Source organism: Capsella rubella, unplaced genomic scaffold, assembly GCF_000375325.1.
Source record: "Capsella rubella cultivar Monte Gargano unplaced genomic scaffold, Caprub1_0 scaffold_1, whole genome shotgun sequence".
Classification (NCBI taxonomy): Eukaryota; Viridiplantae; Streptophyta; class Magnoliopsida; order Brassicales; family Brassicaceae; genus Capsella; species Capsella rubella.
The window spans coordinates 7,087,109-7,106,111 of record NW_006238923.1 but is presented as its reverse complement, the minus strand read 5'-3'; the positions used below and the strand labels follow the sequence as shown (position 1 = coordinate 7,106,111).

Sequence of the window (19,003 nt, the reverse complement as noted above, 5' to 3'; positions counted from 1 at the left end):
AAAAAGTGGTGATATCATGATATTCAGCTACCGACTTAAACAATTGGGGTCATCCTGCAATTTAAAATAAAATAAATATCCATCGATACTTTGCTTTATTAGAAAAATAATTAAATCTTTACAGCGTGACCTCCGCGTTGGCCTGGACCCTTCTCTTCACAGTTCACACACACTATATAAAACCCAACTCTCTTCTCTTCTCTCATCTCAAACATCGATACTCATCATCTCACACATACCTCTTCAAAACCAATCTTTTTTAGCAACTTCAAAGTTCTTTAAATTTTCTGTTTATCAAACCGTTTCAATCCATTCAGATTATAACTATGGCGGAAGAATACAAGAACAACGTTCCCGAGCACGAGACCCCAAAGGTTGCAACAACAGAAGAGCCATCAACCACTACTACTACACCAGAGGTTACGGATCGTGGGATGTTCGATTTCTTGAGCAAGAAGAAAGAGGAAGTGAAACCTCAAGAGACTACGACGCTCGAGTCTGAGTTCGACCATAAGGCTCAGATCTCAGAACCGGCGTTAGCTGCGGAGCACGAGGAAGTGAAGGAGAACAAGATTACTCTCCTCGAGGAGCTTCAGGAGAAGACCGAAGAAGATGAGGAGAACAAGCCTAGTGTCATCGAAAAGCTTCACCGATCCAACAGCTCTTCTTCCTCTGTAAGTAAAGATTTATGATAAGAGATTATATGATAAGAGATTTATTAATCGATCTTGATTGAGCTGAAGTAATAATCATACTCATGGTTTGAATATCTAACAGTCAAGCGATGAAGAAGGTGAGGAAAAGAAAAAGAAGAAGACCGTTGAAGGAGAAGAAGAGAAGAAAGGGGTAATGGATAAGATCAAAGAGAAGCTTCCAGGCCACCACGACGACAAGGAAACAGAGGATCATGACGTACCAGTCGTCAGCACCATCCAGGTACCAGTATCGGAGAGTGTGGTGGAGCATCACGAAACCGAGGGCGAAGAAAAGAAAGGAGTAATGGATAAGATCAAGGAGAAGCTTCCAGGCCACAACGACAAGGAGACAGAGGATTCACCTGTCCCAACCAGCACGCCACTTGTTGTAACTGAGCACCCCGTAGGACACTCGACGGAGCAACCGGCGGAGAAGAAGGGAATCATCGAAAAGATTAAAGAGAAGCTTCCAGGTTATCACGCCAAGACAGAGGAAGAGAAGAAAGAAAAAGAGTCTGCTTAAGCAAAATGATGAAAGGATGAAATAATGATATTGGGAGTGGGACATTTGTTGTGTTTTTGTGATCATTATCTTTCTCTTTTTTCTTTTTAAGTTGTTCTTGTGGCTTTCATTTGATCCTGTGTTTTGTATTTTCATTTTTATCTTTTATATATATACAAGGTTTGCATATGGTTATTGTTTTAGAGTTTTATGTGATTTGTGTGTGTATAACTTTCAGTTGGTAATTCCATAAGACTTCTCGCATATTCTACCTACGTTTGGTGATTACGTTATTCACATGATCACCTCGAATTGACAAAAGTTTCAAATTAATGATGACATGTATCATCAAGAAAAAAAAAAGAATGTGTGGACAAATACTTGTAACTAAATTCTTACATCATTCAGAAAGATAGAATATTTACGTCTTATAACCACTTATTACGGAAGTTGTGCATTCAGGTTTCGTTGATGTCTCTATTTTTCCTGTCTTTACATTGTTTGCGAAAGCTGTGACCACTAGCTTTCTGCCTTTGCATGCTGATGTAAATGTGTTTTACTCTTTTTACAAGTTTTTGTTCTGTCCAATGCTGAACTTCAGGCACAGAGAATTTCAAAAGGAGGTATATGCAAAGGCAAAGATCTGGTAGAGCATTATTGATGGTCTGATCAATTCACTTCTTGCCATAATTGAAAGAAATCTATGTAAGGAAACAGTAAAACTACCATGACATTGATCTGTTTTCAACTCCTAAAATTCTCATGTGTTCGATGGTTTACACAGGTTCCCTTGGTACTCATCCAAAAGATACACACTCAAACTTTCTCGTTCATCAATGTGCAATTGTTTAACAGGTAACAATACTTTAAAAGTAAACATCTAATGGCTCCTACGCACTTTATTACCGATACTTGTCACTATACAAGACATAAACGTATCACTTGGATTGTCATCAGTAAACTAAAAAAGGTTACTGTTTTTATTGCCCAATTTCCTTCTGAAGGCTAGACCGTGGTCAACCAGTTTTCTTACTCTTTTTCTCCCTTAACATCTTCAAATAGTCTTCTACAGTTCTACTGCGTAAAGACTAAAGAGTGTTGTACATTCAGCAATGGAGAATTTGTCAAGTCTGGGCTTGCAGAGCTAGAGTTGTGGTTTATGCGGCCAAAGTTAACGAAGTAAATTACTACCTTAAAGTTTTCCAAATGATAGAAACTTTCTTTCAGCTCATTGTATCATTTAGTCTCATTCTTTGATTTTGCAGTATGCTGGGCCATCTTGGGATGAACTGAAACACAACAGACAAGCTAAATTGATGCTACAAAATCACTTAAAAGGGTAGGCTTTTTTTAGTTGGGCCTAAATTGATGCCATAAAAAGCCCAAACCATACGAGAACCCTTTTATCACTCTCTTTCTTCGTGACAGATTTCTCACATTCCTCTTTTGTTTATATCAGAAAGTAACCAAAAATGGCTTCATCGGCGCCACAGGGATCCGTTGATCCACTCACCGGCAAAGATCCGGCGAAGGCGTTAACTGCCGTAGCTTCTGGATTCATTGAGAATGTGAAGAGAAACAGGCAAAGCTTCTTCCAGTTCTTCGCCATGACTGGAATTTTGCTTCTGAGCTTCCGATCGGTAAGTCAGAAGTACAGAATCCACGATCAGGAGGAAGACACGGCTGTTCTCAAGAAGGAGCATGATAGTTTGACGGATCGTATGAGTAAAATCAAGAGCGATCTTCTTCATCAAGCTTCGATTGACTCTACCGGCGTCTTTGCTTCTCGGCTCCGTCTACTGTTCGGTGACGATAAGAAGTGATCGGAGAATTTTGATTGATATACGGTCAATGAGGTTATGGTTTTCTTACTCATGATTATTGTAGTCCTAAGTATCAGATGACTTCGACTGTAATGGCTCTGTTCTTCCTTTTTCTCTAGATTGGAAGGCTTTAGCAAATTAATGAGTAGGAGAACAGTGGTGTATGGTTTTGATTTTATCTTTTAAAAACAGGTTACGTGAAATGATTTACTTTGTTGTGATCATGTTTTTTTTTTGAGGCATTTCATCGAACACTTTCACTGCGTTTTTTTAGAAGAGTTCTGATTGAAGAGATTTGGGTTATAACTCAACAATAATAAGTAGATTTTCAATGCTTGAGCTTGGAAACTAGGTTGGAAGTTGTCAACATTGATCTCTTGAATCAAACAAATCTATTTAGTACTTATTGAACATTGGTATTGGTGAGTATGATCTGCTGCTGATGATAATTTACTTCGCTAGATAGTAAAACGGATTGCTGAAGTAGATGGTCAGGGAGAATATTTCGCAGAATTTGTTATGCTAACCCTAAGATTAGGTATTCTTTCAATTTTCAGCTCCTATTAATCAAATACTCCATCCCTTCTTTAAAGATAATTTTTTCAAGTATTCCACGCATATTAAAAAAACATCGAAACGTTGATCATAGTGCATACACGTGGCACTAGACAACGTAGGAATGTGGAACCTAAGATCAGAGTTGTGGGAAAGACAATACCTGGGACAACAGTTTTACATGCGAGTCTATACAAACTCGACTTCTCTCAGAGATGAATACCAAATCCCTACGAACGCTCTTCATTGTGGCAGGGCTATAGTGGACACCAACAAAAAGACTGGTTTGAGTGACATGAGAGTTAGATAGAAAGAGATAAAAGAAAGTATTGTATCAGTTTCCCCCATTGTTATCTGTAATACAAAGATATTTTACTCTGAAAAAAATAAATGTTACTGACTAACAATGTAATGTTACAGCAAAAGAAAATATTTATAATAAAAAGGAAGAGGGGCGTTCCGAGAATCGAACTCGGGACCTCTCGCACCCAAAGCGAGAATCATACCACTAGACCAAACGCCCTCTTTGCTTGTTTGTTGTATTACATATTAATGGTTAATATAGAACTCTAGTAGCCTGTTTCTTTTGCCCCGAGAAAGAGAAACTGAATTAAGTTCACTGGAATTTGGCTGCTAATTTGCTAGACGCCGCCTTCTACAATTTTTCAAAACCAATGTCCGACGAAACAGTACCTGCCGGCGGCGACTCAGTGAGCTTGCCCAACGGCCTCGTAAGCCATGGTGACTCTAAGACTCGGCGCGTGTACGAAACAGCTCGATCTCTGCATTCTGGTGCTGTCAAAGATCTTCTATCACTCGGGGTGCGTTTTCTTATTCCTTACTCTCACGTTGTTAGGTTTATGTATCTCTGACATATTCTTCGACCCCGCTTCCAATCACTTTACGAATTCGATTTTTATTAAGTCCATCTGTATGTTCTCTGGTTTAGGTCTGCGAGAGATGTATATTCCGATTGGTAGCCGTCGAGGCTTTTGATTCTGATGTCTCTTCAGTCTCGACTTCAGCTCTACGCAGCTGGCTAAACGCCGTTGATGATGAAACAGGTTCATCGGAATCTAGTTGTTCTAGAATCTGCATTGTTTGTTTAGGTATATTGCAATTCGTTTTTTCCGATGCTGAACAAAAGCTGGTGAAAGCGGATACTAGTAGTGATTACGTTGCAAGGATAACGGACTTGGTGAAGCAGGATCGTCATGAGTTCGATAGCTTTGGTCTTGAAGTCTCTGTGCCATCGACTATCACGGACAATGAACGTGCAGTCTTGTAAGTCTTATTTGCATTCATGTTATAAGGTCTTGGTTTATGAGCATATTTGCATTGTACTACCTTTAGAGTTTCTTCCTCTTCTGCTTGTTTTGGTTCTCCTTCTAGTGTTGATGTTTCTACCTTTATAGGTCATACCTTAAAGGAAAGTATAGCGACGAAGGTTGGCTGCAGCGCGACAAAATTTCTGTAAAGGACGCCTTGAAATTTCTAGTCTTGGATCCACTTAAAGCATCATTGGTGAGTCGCTGATCTGTTTGAATTGGTTTTTGTTTTGGAAATTGTTTTGAGTTGCTTAGGTTTCACCTATGTTTCTATTGCTTAGTATCTTATACAACAAAAGTGTTATAACTTCACAATCTCCGGCCAGAAAACAAAACTGAAGTCTTTGCATGTTTTCTCTGTTTTGAGTTTTGCAGGGCGCTCAATCAGATTCAAGCTCTTTTCACATCCGTTTGACATACTCTGAAGCATCAGACGAGGCTCCGGGTGTTTCTAAAACAACACATGAAAGTAAGAGGAGGAAAACAGGTATGTTGAGACTCTACAATTACTTAGTACTCCGTTAAATCTTTTTCTTGGACTCCGAATTCATTAATAGTTAATGACATGGTGGATAGTGGATACATAATTGCTTGACATGTCACCCATACTTGTGATATATAAGGAGTTTGTTACTGAAATAAAATTTGACATTCAAGTACGAAATTCTTTTATGGTTGCTTCTGAAGGCTCTTTGAGTTTTCTTTCAAAGTCCAAGGAGGTAATATACAATTATCGACCACTTTATCTGCACTACTTCAGTGTATTGCATAGATGTAATACTTATTTTAAAGTGCATATGCCTCCTTGAGTCCATGTGATGGTTTATACGCTTTCCGGATCTTGTGCCCATCTACATCAATTTCTTACAGTTTTTGTGGAGATAGTACATTAGATCCCTCTGGATCAAACTTCAGAGTCTCCAAATGCCATTCATTAACTGTATTATATTTATATGCAGACGCAGAGAATGGATCAAATTCTATTTCAGAGAATTCATTTGAAAAGGTTGCATGTTTTAACCCATAGATTTATATTGAGTAAAACATTCTTATGTCCGGTTGTCATTAGTTGGCTAACAAAAACTCATGTTTTCTTCTTTCTTATATTACCAGGTGTATGAACCATGCATCTTTTCAGTTCATTGCAACAAGATGCCTATCTTTTTTAGTGGTAGATACTTTAAAGTAAGTCACTTTTTTCATGTTTTTGAGGCAGTGTTTGTAACTTTGATTTGTGTGTAAAATTGTAGTTTGGTACCAAATATATTCCGTGATGACCGAGCATAACCTCTTATTGAAGATCTATGATTGATGGTTTGATCTTATCCTTGCAGTACTCCAGAAATGTTAGTCAATCACGATGGATTATTGATGATGAAAGAATGGGCGAAGCATCTGTTGAGGTAGTAGTCTCTTAGAGGTCATCTGGATTTTTTTATATTATTCATAAAAACAGTGACCTCAATCGATGTTTATATATTTTCAGGAGATACTTGGTGGAAACATTCTTCCAGCATGCCTTGGGGATTCCTACAAGTTCCATGCTGCTGGCAGAGAAGATATTGATGTGAGAGAATTACCCTTTTCTGCCATCATATTCATATTCAACAAGTTTATGCTGATAATATAAGAGTTCTCTTCAGGTACGGATGTTGGGTTCAGGTAGACCTTTCTTAATCGAAGTTCAGAATTCCCGCCAGTGCCCATCTGAACAGTCATTGAAGGAGATTGAAGAAAAGATAAATAACTCAGAAAAAAAACTAGTAAGGCCTAACTGATTGTACACAGTTGCTGCATCAATTGATTATGTCTGCCTTGTAAGCTTACAAGCAGTATTTTGGCTACAGGTCGGAGTAAAAGACCTTAAATGTATCGGAAGTCAGTGTTGGGCGATGATGCGTGAAGGAGAAGCAGAGAAGCAGGTCAGCATTGTTAAATCCTTTTGGAATATTGTTACCTTAACTTAACTAATACTTCAATTAGAAAATGTAATGAAAACTTATCGACCAACCACTTCACTGTTTTTTATGTATGCAGAAGCAGTATGTTGCACTTGTATGGATTTCTCGGCCACTTGAAGAGAAAGACTTCAATTCAATTTCTTCCTTGAAAGAACTGGTGAGTCATTTCTTTAATCATTGTTAAGGATAGGAACGGTCAATTGTCTATCCTCAACCCCGTTCTTTGTTTCAAATACAAAGTGACTTATTTCTTCTATATTATTATTTCACTGCAGAAAATCTTGCAGAAGACACCAGTAAGAGTGCTTCACCGACGAAGTCCATTGGACCGTGAAAAGATTATACATTGGTAAGTGATAATCTATCGTAAATTTCAAATTTTACTTATATTGAAACTTGTTCTATTTAGTAATAGTCAGTCTTTGTGGTTCCACTACTTAGGATGAAAGTCGACAAGATAAAAGGACACTCTCAGTACTTTCTATTGCATCTATGCACTCAGGTTGCAATATCTTCTAACCCACCTCCTTTTAACTATCATAACTTTATAAGATGAGCCAAATTAACTTTTCAAAAATGCAGGCTGGGACATACATCAAAGAATTTGTACACGGGGATCTTGGTCGTACCACTCCCAGGTATAATGATAATAAAAAGAGCTCCCTTCTATCTTTTAGATTTGATTCTAGGCATTTTTTAAAGAGAGTAGTTGCGTGTAAAAAAGGTAGTTTTGTGTGAATAGCATCAAAGATAAACATTTAAACATTTTAATTAAAGAGAGTTTATTTTATTTTGGTTGCAGCATGGGATCAATTTTAGGTTGCAGGGCTGAGATTATACAGCTAGATGTGACTGATGTGAAAATGGGCGATTCATGAAATGCCAAGTTAAATCCCCAAGCTCTTCCTGATTTTATGTTGTTTTCCTGTGGAAAACTAGAATTATCATAATTGTTTTGTATTTTTTTTATTACACAAAACAAAAACGTGAAAATGGTGATTAGTTAAAATACAAAAAACTCTTTACTCGGAAATAATTGCTTAATATATGTAAGGGTAATGGTGATTGTATTAGCCGAATAGAAGAATACTTGTACAGTTGTAGCACTCTCAAAAACATAAGAAAGATAAGTTAATCTCGTTGTGTAAATATTAGTCAATCCATGAAGCATCCACCATCTTCGCCATGAACGAATATCGATCAGCAGCTTCGTCAATCTGTTGCAATTCACAAACATTACTCTGTTATTGTTATTAAACACTTCGCAAAGCATTTATTCATATTGAACAATAACTTCAAACAAAAAATTCGTAAGTTTAATTATTGATAGGTACCATCTTCTGTGTTGGACGTCCTGCTCCATGCCCGGCTTTTACTTCTATTCGAGCAATTAGAGGGTTCGTCTGCGGACTATTCTCTAAACTTAAACCTAACTCATATTGCATTGTCTGCGAAAGCAAAATCGGATTTTAATTGGTAGATGAAGAAGAAGAGGAAGATACAAAAAAGCAAACAAGAAGCTGAGAGACTTACCGCAAGCAACTTGTAAGTATGAAGTGGGACGACTCTATCATCGTGATCTGCAGTTAACAACATGGTTGATGGGTACTGAACAAACCGATCTGTCTTCTGTTCCCATGGCCTCTTCACATTATGCAGAGGCGAATACCTTATTATTTTATAGATTAAAACCATCAGATATGTTTTAAATCTACCAAATGAGGGAAGCTTTTAAGGTAACCATAATAAAAGGCTTACTTTATCAGCCAATGGAACTCCTCTTCCTTGTCGGAACAACCAAATTCAGAAGCCCAAGCATGTCCTATGGTAAACTTGTGAAATCGAAGCATGTCCATAACCCCGACATGAGCCAAAGCACATCCAAAGAGATCAGGTCTCTGCATAGGCACAATTTACAAAAGTCTTTATGTAACTATGTGATTGCTATATTTATGAGGTGAATATTTTTTACCCTCGTTACCTGATTAATGCAAGCTCCTATTAGAATCCCACCGTTACTGCTACCTTCGATACAAAGTTTCCTCGGTTGTGTATAACCAGAGGAAACCAAATACTCTGCCCCGGAAATGAAATCATCGAAGCAGTTCTGCTTACTGGCAAGAGCGCCTGATTTATGCCATTCCTCACCATACTCACCTCCACCACGGATGTTTGCAAAACAGAACACAGCACCAAGATGCCTACTAAGCACAATGCGGGTTGCACTGAAAAATGGTGTCATGCTTACGCTAAATCCTCCATATGCATAGAGTAAACACGGGTGCGAGCCATCTAGCTTTATATCTTTTCTAGCCACGATAAACATCGGTATCTTTGTTCCGTCCTTACTCGGATAAAAGACCTACAAATCATAGTAACAGATACATGGATCCAAAATTAAAGTTTGTATTGCAGATTCATAACTTGGTAATGGAGAAAGCATTTATATTCACCTGAGAAACATGAAATGTTGTTCTATCGAATCCAGGTACAGCGATTTCACGAAATACTGTGACTTTTGGAACTTCATGGGATAAGTCACATTTGTAAATCATCCCAGGTGTAAGGAAACTTGTAAACCTAAAGAAAAAGGTGGTGTCTTTACGCCGAGCAAAAACACCACATACGGAGCCAATATCTACAGGTAATCTGTGAAGCAAGGAACCGGATTTCAAGTCTCTAATCTGTAGGATGTGTTTTACATCACTCATGTAGCTAACAACCAGTTGATCTCCATTAACTGCAGAAGCTGTTGAGAGGACATCGTTTTCGTGTTCTGCGATAACATCACTCCAAATGCTCGGTTCCTTCAGATCAACCCGAACTAATTTGTACTTTGGGCCATCTTTGTTGGTAAAGAAAGTAAAAAATGTCTCGTCGTTTGCGATAGCAATGTATTGTGCATCAAATGTGTCTATAAGCTTAACAAATGGAAGCAGAGCGCTGCTTCCTCTAAAACCTTCTAGACCTTTCGGAAGTGATGAGAGATCACAGTGAAAAACCTTGTTTACAGGATCACAACCTTCTTCAATTATCATGATTAAGTACTGCATTTGAATAATGGTTGGATCAACAATCAAACTAAAACTTAAGACTTTTTGCATCAGAAGAAACAGTAAGTGAAACCATCATCACCAAGAGGGATGAGAAATGGCTGGAATTTTACCTTCCCATCATCAGTGACTTTAGATCCAAACATATGTTTGGGATTCTCTTGGTCTCTCCAACATAAAACATCTTGGGATTGATCAGTTCCAAGGAAATGGTAGTATAACTCATGGTAAAGGTTAGAATTAGTCTCTGTACCAGCATCTATCTTCTCTCCCTCTCTACAGAAACAAAACCACAATCCAAAACAGTTACAAAAGATAAAAACTTTTCAAGCTTTATACCCAGAGGTTTCATCGTTAATCCAAAGACTCACAGAGGAGCTGGGTAGCGACTGTAGAAAAAACCTTTCCCATCATGTGTCCATGTAATTCCACTAAACTTTACCTGAATCCAGAGAACAAAGATTCATTCATCTCAATGATGATGAAAATTCTAACAACCGAGTAGATAATTCAACTTGAAGAAACCTTACCCAAGATAAAGTATCAGGTTCAACTTTCTTATCTTCAATCTTCATCACTTTGATTGTAACCCAATCACTACCACTAGAGCTAAGTCCATAAGCCAAATACTTGGCATCCTCACTAATAGCTAAAGTGTTCAAAGAAACTGTTCCATCATCACTAAGAGTATTGGGGTCAAGCAAGATCTCTGCTTCAGACTCCAAATCATCCTGGAAACAGAAAAAAACACCCAATTTCAAACCTCAAACCCAGTTAACGAAATTGGAGATGGGAAGAAGAGATACAAAATTAAAATCACCTGAACATAAAGCACACTCTGAGCTTGAAGACCTGAGTTATGGAAGTAAAAGTAACAGTTCCCTCGCTTAAAGGGCGTATCGTAACGAGGATAATCAATAAATTTCGTGAATTTCTCATGAAGATTTTCTTTAGTCTCGCAAGTTTTGAGCACTGAATCTGAAAGTTTCACTTGCTTCTCCACAAATTCTTTCACTTCTTCAGCATCAGGATCTTCCAGCCTAACAAAGAACCAAACATAATAACTTAAATTTGGTCTACCAAAACCAGTTTACGGTTGGACCAAACCGAAACACGGTTTACAGAAAGAAAAAAAATAAATATAATAATGAGCAAACAAACAAAAATAGGTCCAGAAATTTGGCAACTGGTCCACTAAGATCAATAATGGGCCAAAAAAAATAACGATAGAGCTGGTCCAAAAAAAGAAGCTCGTTACGCGATTGGTTCATGATCTGAAAAGCTTTTGCTACGACAAAACATAAGACCGGAAGATTCAAAATCTCTCACCGGTAATAAGAATCTCCGTCAAACTCAACAACAAGAACAACGTTAGCGTAAAAAAGAGGCAGTTGGAAACGAAAGCAAAAAGCTATTACCAGCGGTAAGGATCGGAGACTTTAACGCCGTGATAATAATCAACGACGGACTCATCACGCCTCGCCCTCGGATATTGCTGCCGCTCTTCAAATGTCGAGAGAGATCCCATTCAAACTAAATTTAGATTTCCGACAAGAATAATAAACAAAAGAACTAATGACTTAATGAAGTAATGTTAAGTTTCGTGTAGTAGAAGGAACAAGAAGAAGAAGAAGAAACAGGCGTCTATATATATAAGGAAATTAGAAAAAAGAGAAAGAAGAAGGAAACGTGAAGAAATGGAAAGAGCCGAATTACCAAAAAAAAGAAATGGAAAGAGCCGGGAGTTACAGATGCATCGAGTCTCTCTCTCGCGTTATGTCGATATATTTCGTGAACCTGTCGACATTTTTTGGGTTTATGTTGCCATTTTAAAAAAAACTTGTTATTGTTGTTGCACTAACCTTCTCTCTTCTTTTTTTTTTGGACCATTTTTGTTTTTTTCAAACCATAATGGCATACTTTATTTATTTTTATTTTGGCTGTCTATAGTTATATTGTTCTGATTTTTTTAAAAAAAATCAAGATTAAAATTTTTAAAATATATGTTTAGTAAGTATTGATAACATCGATGTAGGTTCATCACTTAATTTATTACCAAAGAAAGAGAAACCCATGTATATAAAATGTATTTGATATTTTATCCTTACAAAAAAAATAAAAATGTATTTGATACAAAACCTTAAGATGAAAAAAAGGAAAAAAAGGAAAAAAAGAAAAAAAAAGAAAAAGAAAAGGAAAAAAAAAGAAAAAAAAAAGAAAAAAAATTTACATATATTTACCACTGTATAATATTACTGGTGACTTTAAAAAAACCAACTAAAACATCTGTCATCACAGTTGACTAGTCAACTGATGTAATAAACCAAAACCCCAGCCTGCTTGTACTATATAGATTACGTCGATCGTATTAACTAGTACGTAGTACGTACTACGTTAAGCCGCCCCCAGTTCCATTATAAACTTTTTCCATTAATTGCTTCTATTCTCTTTTATTTATATTTTTCACATTCGTATTTATTTCAGTTCGTATAGTAGTATACTTTTGGGAAATGTTGTATGTATAGATCATATTTTGAAGATTCTTAATTAATCCTAACTCCTAATCGACCGTGGTTTATCAACTCACTCATTAAGCGATCCGGTCTCCAAATAATGTTAGCTGGGTGCGTTAATAGTGATTAGTTATGAAAGCAGAAAGCTAAGCTACTTTCATTTGGTTTTTTTTTTTTTCTAAGTATTTTCTATGAAGAACATAAGAAAATACTTAGCAAAAAAAAAAAAAAAAAAAAAAAAAAAGAGCATTAGAAAAGACAAATTTAGTGGCACGACGTGTGACAGATTCGCATATCCGTTGCAAGTCTGCTTTATCATGTTTACTTTTCCTACGTCTTATATTCTGTATACAAAAAAAGTAAATCGAATTAAATTGTGTAAATGGATATAGAATAATGTTGTTATACTTGGCATCCATTACACATTAAGATTGGTTTCAAAAAACAAAATTTAAAGTATCTTTGTGAAAATGTTGACACAACTAATTCTCTGATACACGAATCTTTAGATCTAGCTAACCACGGTATTATAAAATTTATAGAACTAACACTATTAGTTGATGAGGTGGAAATTAAGCTTTTTGGGATATTTTTTATGTTTGTGACTGTATATGATTTGATTTTTTATATATAAATCAAAAGGTCGTCAAAATTGGCTATAGTGGGGGTAAATTAAGATATGAAGCGTAAGATTGAATGATAAAAATTACAACGGATATACAACTAGTCATATCCACTATATGGTTTTTTTCTCATAAAATGTTCTTTGTCCATTCTGGAGATATGTGATAGACATTAAAAAGTAAAAACGTTCCAAATGTTTTGTGTAACCTAAATTCTTATATATATTTTCCACACCGTATAAAATATGTATAATAATAGCTTCATAAACCAGATCAGAGTAAGAGATAGTATATACAATTAGGCGATCGGATTTGTATTAGTAACTCTTCAGACGGAGGCTGGTTCGTCGTTCCATTCGTAAACATCACATGTTCTTTGATGGCCATCCTTCACTCGGAGTGCTAGGGTTTGTTTTGTGTGCGGCACCACCCTCCAATCAATTTATTAAAAATTAATAATTTGGAACGTTTATGCATCACACTGAAGTTGTTTTTTTTTTTTTAATTATAAATTTTTAATAGTGAAGTTGTTTCTTACATTGTTATTGGTTCTTTTTTAAAAAACTGTGGGAGGCTTCATCACACGCTTAGCAAGGTTCGCAAGTATCTGGGATCCGGTCTTAGTCTCACCCCGCAGTTGAGTTCGTAGAGTTATATCCTACGACCAACAAAGAAGAAGAAAAAGATGATTTAAAGTTAAATCTGCGCTTAAATATAATTTAAAATAATTGTACACGTCTGGCTAAAAACCTTGTCTTTGAGTATATATTACTTTGAAAGAGCTGATTGCTATCGTACACAAAAGCAAATCGGCCTTTACTATAAAAATATATATATCACAAATAAGAAGAAATGTCAAAAATGTGTATGGTCGAACGATCAAGTCTTATTCATATTTTCAAGGATTCAAATCCAAACCATTCTTTGTTCTTAGCTTTCTTTGGTGGTAGTTTGATTCTAGTAAAGGAGGAGTCATGTGTATGTGGATCAATTTATATATATTTTTACTATTCTAAATAATATACAAAGGTTAGGTAGTTTATAATGGCACACAAGTTTCAGACTCAAAAAAAAAACAACTAGTATTTGATCTTAATCAGCTTTTGTGATCCGTGTCTAGTGGTTCTACATTGCTAATATATAATAGTGTTAGTTCTATAAATTTGTTTTGCCGGGCTTGAAGAAGCCCATGCTTATAAACTGATTGGAACCCATTTTCCGGAAACCCATATGTAAACTTTTTTGCTCCACCAACGAAGTTTGATTTGTTTTTATGACAGTCCGTCCACAAATGATATTGTTAGATTATAGAGATAGTCGATAACCTTTACCTAAAACCATATTTTCGCTATTTGTTTAAAATCGACTCATAATTAACTAGAATGAAAACTTATGCATAAAATAACTCATTTACAGATTAATTAACATTTTGCTTAATAGTTTTGCTTGTCTTGTTTTTCTTCAATATCATTTAACAATGTTGTAAATAAAAATATTTATGCTTCTTAACATATACAAATCCATACATATAGCTAAAACTGAATATAATTTTTTTTTGGGTAGAAATTTGAACCGAAAGTAAAATACGTAGAAAACCAATTTCATCTTAAAGTAAAACGTCCAGATCGAGTGGTGTAATATTACTATGTGGAGCAAACTTTACAAGAATTTGAAAACCATAGAATAAAGTCAATCGATCGGTTACCACAATCATTTATGTGAACCCTATAGGTACTACTATATATAATTAAATCCGCAGATTGGTTCACCCCCACCAATGGAGAGATTGTTGAATACATAACACCCATTTAAACACAATTTATAGAAGATGAGAGTCATGCACGAGACAACATATATTAATGATTTCGGATTATGTGGCTTACTCGCTTGATAAGTGAGTTCCTCTTTAGTCTTTATGATATCTTCACTAATGCCTTGATCAAGTGAGAGAGCAATATCATATCTTCCGGATATTCATCGCACACCTTCGTGTCAAATTAAAATGTTATGATCCTTAATTAGTGCCTCTTTCATATTGGCTCCATGCACACTACCAAAAAAAATAAAAAATTACACAAATTAAATATAGATACGATGTATTGATCTGGAGAACACGTACGTTTTTATGTTATTTTCATTACTAATTCAAAGCTCGTTACTTTGTTTTTAATGTTAACTAAATAATCAGCTGCGCAGAAAAAAAATAAAAAAATGTGCAAATTTATATATCATCTAATTATTTTCTAAGTATAATTAACGCAAATTGAAACCAGAAGCCACATTACCCTAATTAGATCTCTGCAGTAAGTATGGATCTCTGTAAACTTGGTTTCAGTGACAATGGAGATCTATAGTTCAATCAGACGAAGTTTAATATTAATCTAATTATAGTTTGTTCTATAAAATCAAGGAATAAGTAAAGAACAAAATAGAGCCATCTACTAACCAGCATTGTAAATTAATGTGATACATGCATACCCAAATTTTTAATAAAAGTATGACTTGCTTGTTTGTTATTCCTAGAGATGACAAATACCTAGAATCAAGGAACAAATATGCATTATATCCAACTCATCTTGATCAGAATATAGCTTTGTATATATAGGTCAGAAATGATACCAAATGAAGGAGTACACGTAATCTCTAATACTGTGTCTTCGACTTCAAATAGAACAAAGGGAACATCATAATAACACCGTGGACTTCAAAAACAAGATGCTCTCCTTTCCCACATTACCATTTCTCAAAGTAAAACAAAACCTTGATTACCTTTTTGAAATTCTGGGTCCTAGTCTCTTTTTCTTACTAGTGTTTTAACCTTTTTCCTAGAAGCCGAAACATATGAACCTCGCACTAGTCAACCTTCTTACGATATAGTCCAGATGTTACACACTAGAAATGAGGTAAAAGGACGACGGTTATGTATGTCTATGCTTAATTATATTGGGCTTTAAAAAAAAAAAAACATAAAAATGTAATGCAAGCTCGACATATAGAACAGTTAAGAACACATATCAAAAACGACTTTTATAGCTCAAACGCAAAAGGAGCATGAGATCCAAATATATCTGAATCGAAACAATGGTTAATCGAAAAATTACCTCAATCATGGAAGCTCGTCATCGTCAACAAAAACAAAACAAGATCGTCAGATTCAAGATATTGATAAAGTTATATATCGATCAAGAGGGTTTTACGAAGAAACCCTAACAGATCTCTATTGGCAGTATACCCACCTCCTTCTTCCACACAAAATGGCATATATATATACATGCAGATATGTATAGAAGGAGGTGGACAGAATGCCAAAGAAGTCTGTAAGAAACTCTTAGTCAAACCCTCATGAAAAGGAACAAAAGTTGAAAGATCCGGTCTGTTTCCAATGTTCTTCAAGGAGATTGTATTTACTACACGAAGAGAAGAGAGACACAAAGGAGTCTTGTAATAAATGGAATAGTGATGGAAGAGAAGGAAGGTGGTGATATTTATTGGTACTGAGAGAGAGAAAGAGATCATAGAGAGATGAATAAGAGTTCTCTTTATGAAGGGTTATATATATAGCTAGGCTTAAAACCCTAGAAGGTTGTGATGGAATAAGAGAAGAGATCGAAGGATTCGGATTTGAGAATAGACCTCAGATCTAACAACATCAACAGGTAATGGTTGAAAAGAGAGAGAGAGATTATAAAAAAGAAGAAATTGTGAATAGTTTTTTTTCTTTCTTTCTTGTGGTGAGATCTTTACTAAAGAACTAAAAATAGTTAGCAACCTTTCAACGGGGATAACCTTTGCGCCTACCGTTTCCGTTTGCTTTTGTTTTCTTTTCTTTTTTTCTTTCACCGTTTTCCCATAGCTAAAGAAACGTTGACGTTGGCAATATGTACAAAGTGTAACCCAAAAAGATAATTTACTATTAAATAACTAACACCAGAAATATAAAGTTTTATGGAACAATATAATATTGATTAAATGACTTAGAGTATTTTCTAAAAATCACTAATAAATGGATTTTTTTGCTGAAACCAATTGCATCAAGTCTTGTTCTTTTTTTTTTTTTTTTTGTCGACAAGCATCAAGTCTTGTTCGTACTCGTTTTATACCAACTCATTGTCAAGACTCAAGAGCATAAATATTGAATATAAAACAAACTAAAGTGTTGGAATCTAACCTATATCTAACTTTGAAGTCGAGTAATTGCTACTTTTGGTTTCGATTTTCATAATATGTGATTTTCTTGACTTTCATCATATATATTAGGTACACAAACTTGTAATACAAAACTAAACATGTTGAATGAATTGTAATAATTTAGTTATTAGATTACCAAAAATTTGCGTGAGTAGCACCGTGCATGTTGTTGTCACGTTGATTATCATTATAACCGTTACTAATAAATAAATAAATTAAAATGATTAATAGTAACGTAAATAAATCCGAAAGCACGGTACCGATTTATATATATCCACACGTAAACGTAGCAATGTATATCATCAGTGCATAATAAACGAGTAATAAATCTATATATTGGTACATAGTTTAGTATAATGTTGCGGATCATGTTGATATGATCGAGTTTAACAATTTTCTCACTTCTGGTTCATGCGACGGTGCGAGACAACTTCCATATAATGGGTCCATTTACCAATCCACTAGAGAGAGTGGATTACAGAATCCAAGGTTCATCTTGGATGGTAGAAAAAAAACTAAAAATGAATTAACAACAATAAAGACGTCTAAAGGTTAAACCTATTTGACTTCCAACCTTGGTTATAGGCTCATTTTGAAAAAGGTTTAAATCTTTAGGGTTGACAATGGTAACAATCTCTTTTCTCTTTTTTCTTGACGTCTAATACTACAATATGAATAATTTGTTGGAACATTACAGATTCGCAATAGTAATTGAAAGAAACATCTTTCCCTACCGTGGATTGATATATAAATGTGTCGCACTCATCACACCCACGACCTTCATAATCTCCTTTTTATGCTCCTAGACAAAATAGCTTCGACAAATCCCTGCTTTTTGTTTAATACTATAATATTCCCACACAACATTTTTCTCTAATTGTATTAGTTTTAACTTTTAAGTGAATAAAGGAACAAACTTCCATAAAAAGTGGCGTTAGTATCGTCATAAATCCGTATGAACAATAATACATGCACACCTTCACGATACATTAATTGCACCAACTCATAATAATACGTACTACTCCTTCGTTATTTATTGCCTGAATTCAACCCACCTCCCCTATTTTTGGCCATCAGGCAACAACACCTCCCCTATCCTATCTACTCTCTCAAATTAATTTTCACAAGTGAAAAAAGTAGTAAATTCAAAATATTGATAAACTTTTCCTTGCTATAAAGATTTCAAGTTAACTATATTTTAAAATCAAATCAACATTCCTATTTCTTGACAAAGTTTCACGGTTTGATGGATTTAGTCGACTCTGATAACTTACCAATTTGGGAGAAAGAAACTGCACTAGTTTTATAAGAGAAATCACTGATTTAATTTGTCTGTCAATTTAGTTTATTTCTTCAGCTGATCTACGCAATTAGGTTGAACATCCTTATGCAAAAGAAATCCGAAAATGGGTTTGATATTTATTTTCATTCAATAATAATGATAGTTATTAAAAAAAAAAAAACTGAAATATCGGGTTTGTCGGATTGTGAAGATGTCAGTGCTATGATTGAATCATTTAATAAAAGTCTCAAATTTTTCTGCTTTCCAGAGCATTACAGGCTATTTGCATTCAACTTCTGTATTGTAAGTTTTTTTTTTTACTTATTAACTTGGTATTTTCAAAAATCAAAATTAACAAATGTGAAATGAATTAAATTTTGTACAACGATTTCACGCAAAAACTTTTACAAGAATCGTTGTGGACGTCAAATTAATTTATATGTTCATGTCTTTATTTTAGAAGATGCACTTTGAACGTAA

At 35.2% G+C, this 19,003-nt stretch overlaps 4 protein-coding genes, 1 long non-coding RNA gene and 1 other non-coding gene across 6 annotated transcripts; 3 read left to right on the top strand and 3 right to left on the bottom strand.

The window, feature by feature from the left end:
* Window positions 1–194: 194 nt before the first annotated feature.
* LOC17897276 (dehydrin COR47) lies at window positions 195–1,408 on the top strand. Its single transcript, XM_006304051.2, has 2 exons — window positions 195–674; window positions 778–1,408. Exons 1-2 carry the CDS (start codon window positions 327–329, stop codon window positions 1,216–1,218), a joined length of 789 nt encoding a protein of 262 aa, XP_006304113.1. The 5' UTR covers window positions 195–326; the 3' UTR covers window positions 1,219–1,408.
* Window positions 1,409–2,656: 1,248 nt separating this feature from the next.
* Window positions 2,657–3,253, top strand: LOC17896810. The gene has a single exon (XM_006305979.2). The coding sequence runs from the start codon at window positions 2,670–2,672 to the stop codon at window positions 3,018–3,020; it is 351 nt and encodes a 116-aa protein (XP_006306041.1). The 5' UTR covers window positions 2,657–2,669; the 3' UTR covers window positions 3,021–3,253.
* Window positions 3,254–4,026: 773 nt separating this feature from the next.
* TRNAP-UGG lies at window positions 4,027–4,098 on the bottom strand. Its single transcript has one exon. It is a non-coding gene; the product is annotated as a tRNA-Pro (tRNA).
* A 51-nt stretch (window positions 4,099–4,149) lies between these two features.
* LOC17899491 (putative tRNA pseudouridine synthase Pus10) lies at window positions 4,150–7,923 on the top strand. The gene is made up of 15 exons (XM_006307233.2): window positions 4,150–4,396; window positions 4,525–4,859; window positions 4,991–5,099; window positions 5,279–5,390; window positions 5,863–5,909; window positions 6,017–6,088; window positions 6,238–6,306; window positions 6,390–6,470; window positions 6,547–6,666; window positions 6,751–6,825; window positions 6,941–7,021; window positions 7,140–7,213; window positions 7,306–7,366; window positions 7,447–7,502; window positions 7,667–7,923. Exons 1-15 carry the CDS (start codon window positions 4,250–4,252, stop codon window positions 7,740–7,742), a joined length of 1,515 nt encoding a protein of 504 aa, XP_006307295.1. The 5' UTR covers window positions 4,150–4,249; the 3' UTR covers window positions 7,743–7,923.
* LOC17899424 (prolyl endopeptidase) lies at window positions 7,915–11,496 on the bottom strand. Its single transcript, XM_006303856.2, has 11 exons — window positions 11,336–11,496; window positions 10,738–10,957; window positions 10,448–10,648; window positions 10,289–10,359; window positions 10,031–10,193; window positions 9,318–9,911; window positions 8,846–9,226; window positions 8,623–8,762; window positions 8,398–8,533; window positions 8,199–8,312; window positions 7,915–8,081 (listed from the first exon to the last, which is right to left on the bottom strand). The coding sequence occupies exons 1-11, from the start codon at window positions 11,443–11,445 to the stop codon at window positions 8,016–8,018; spliced, it is 2,196 nt and encodes a 731-aa protein (XP_006303918.1). The 5' UTR covers window positions 11,446–11,496; the 3' UTR covers window positions 7,915–8,015.
* A 4,099-nt stretch (window positions 11,497–15,595) lies between these two features.
* Window positions 15,596–16,723, bottom strand: LOC111828570. The gene is made up of 2 exons (XR_002832391.1): window positions 16,155–16,723; window positions 15,596–15,945 (listed from the first exon to the last, which is right to left on the bottom strand). It is a non-coding gene; the product is annotated as an uncharacterized LOC111828570 (long non-coding RNA).
* Window positions 16,724–19,003: the final 2,280 nt, after the last annotated feature.

Bases quoted from the DNA above. Each gene is read 5' to 3' on its own strand.
- LOC17899424 (XM_006303856.2), bottom strand. From the start codon at position 11,445: ATGGGATCTCTCTCGACATTTGAAGAGCGGCAGCAATATCCGAGGGCG. The intron at 9,227-9,317 runs GTGAATATAAAT...TATGATTTGTAG, and splicing joins CAACATTTCATGTTTCTCAG to GTCTTTTATCCGAGTAAGGA. The intron at 8,534-8,622 runs GTAAGCCTTTTA...TAAAATAATAAG, and splicing joins GAGTTCCATTGGCTGATAAA to GTATTCGCCTCTGCATAATG.
- LOC17899491 (XM_006307233.2), top strand. From the start codon at position 4,250: ATGTCCGACGAAACAGTACCTGCCGGCGGCGACTCAGTGAGCTTGCCC. The intron at 6,307-6,389 runs GTAGTAGTCTCT...ATATATTTTCAG, and splicing joins TGGGCGAAGCATCTGTTGAG to GAGATACTTGGTGGAAACAT. The intron at 7,214-7,305 runs GTAAGTGATAAT...TCCACTACTTAG, and splicing joins CGTGAAAAGATTATACATTG to GATGAAAGTCGACAAGATAA.
- LOC17897276 (XM_006304051.2), top strand. From the start codon at position 327: ATGGCGGAAGAATACAAGAACAACGTTCCCGAGCACGAGACCCCAAAG. The intron at 675-777 runs GTAAGTAAAGAT...AATATCTAACAG, and splicing joins CCAACAGCTCTTCTTCCTCT to TCAAGCGATGAAGAAGGTGA.
- LOC17896810 (XM_006305979.2), top strand. From the start codon at position 2,670: ATGGCTTCATCGGCGCCACAGGGATCCGTTGATCCACTCACCGGCAAA.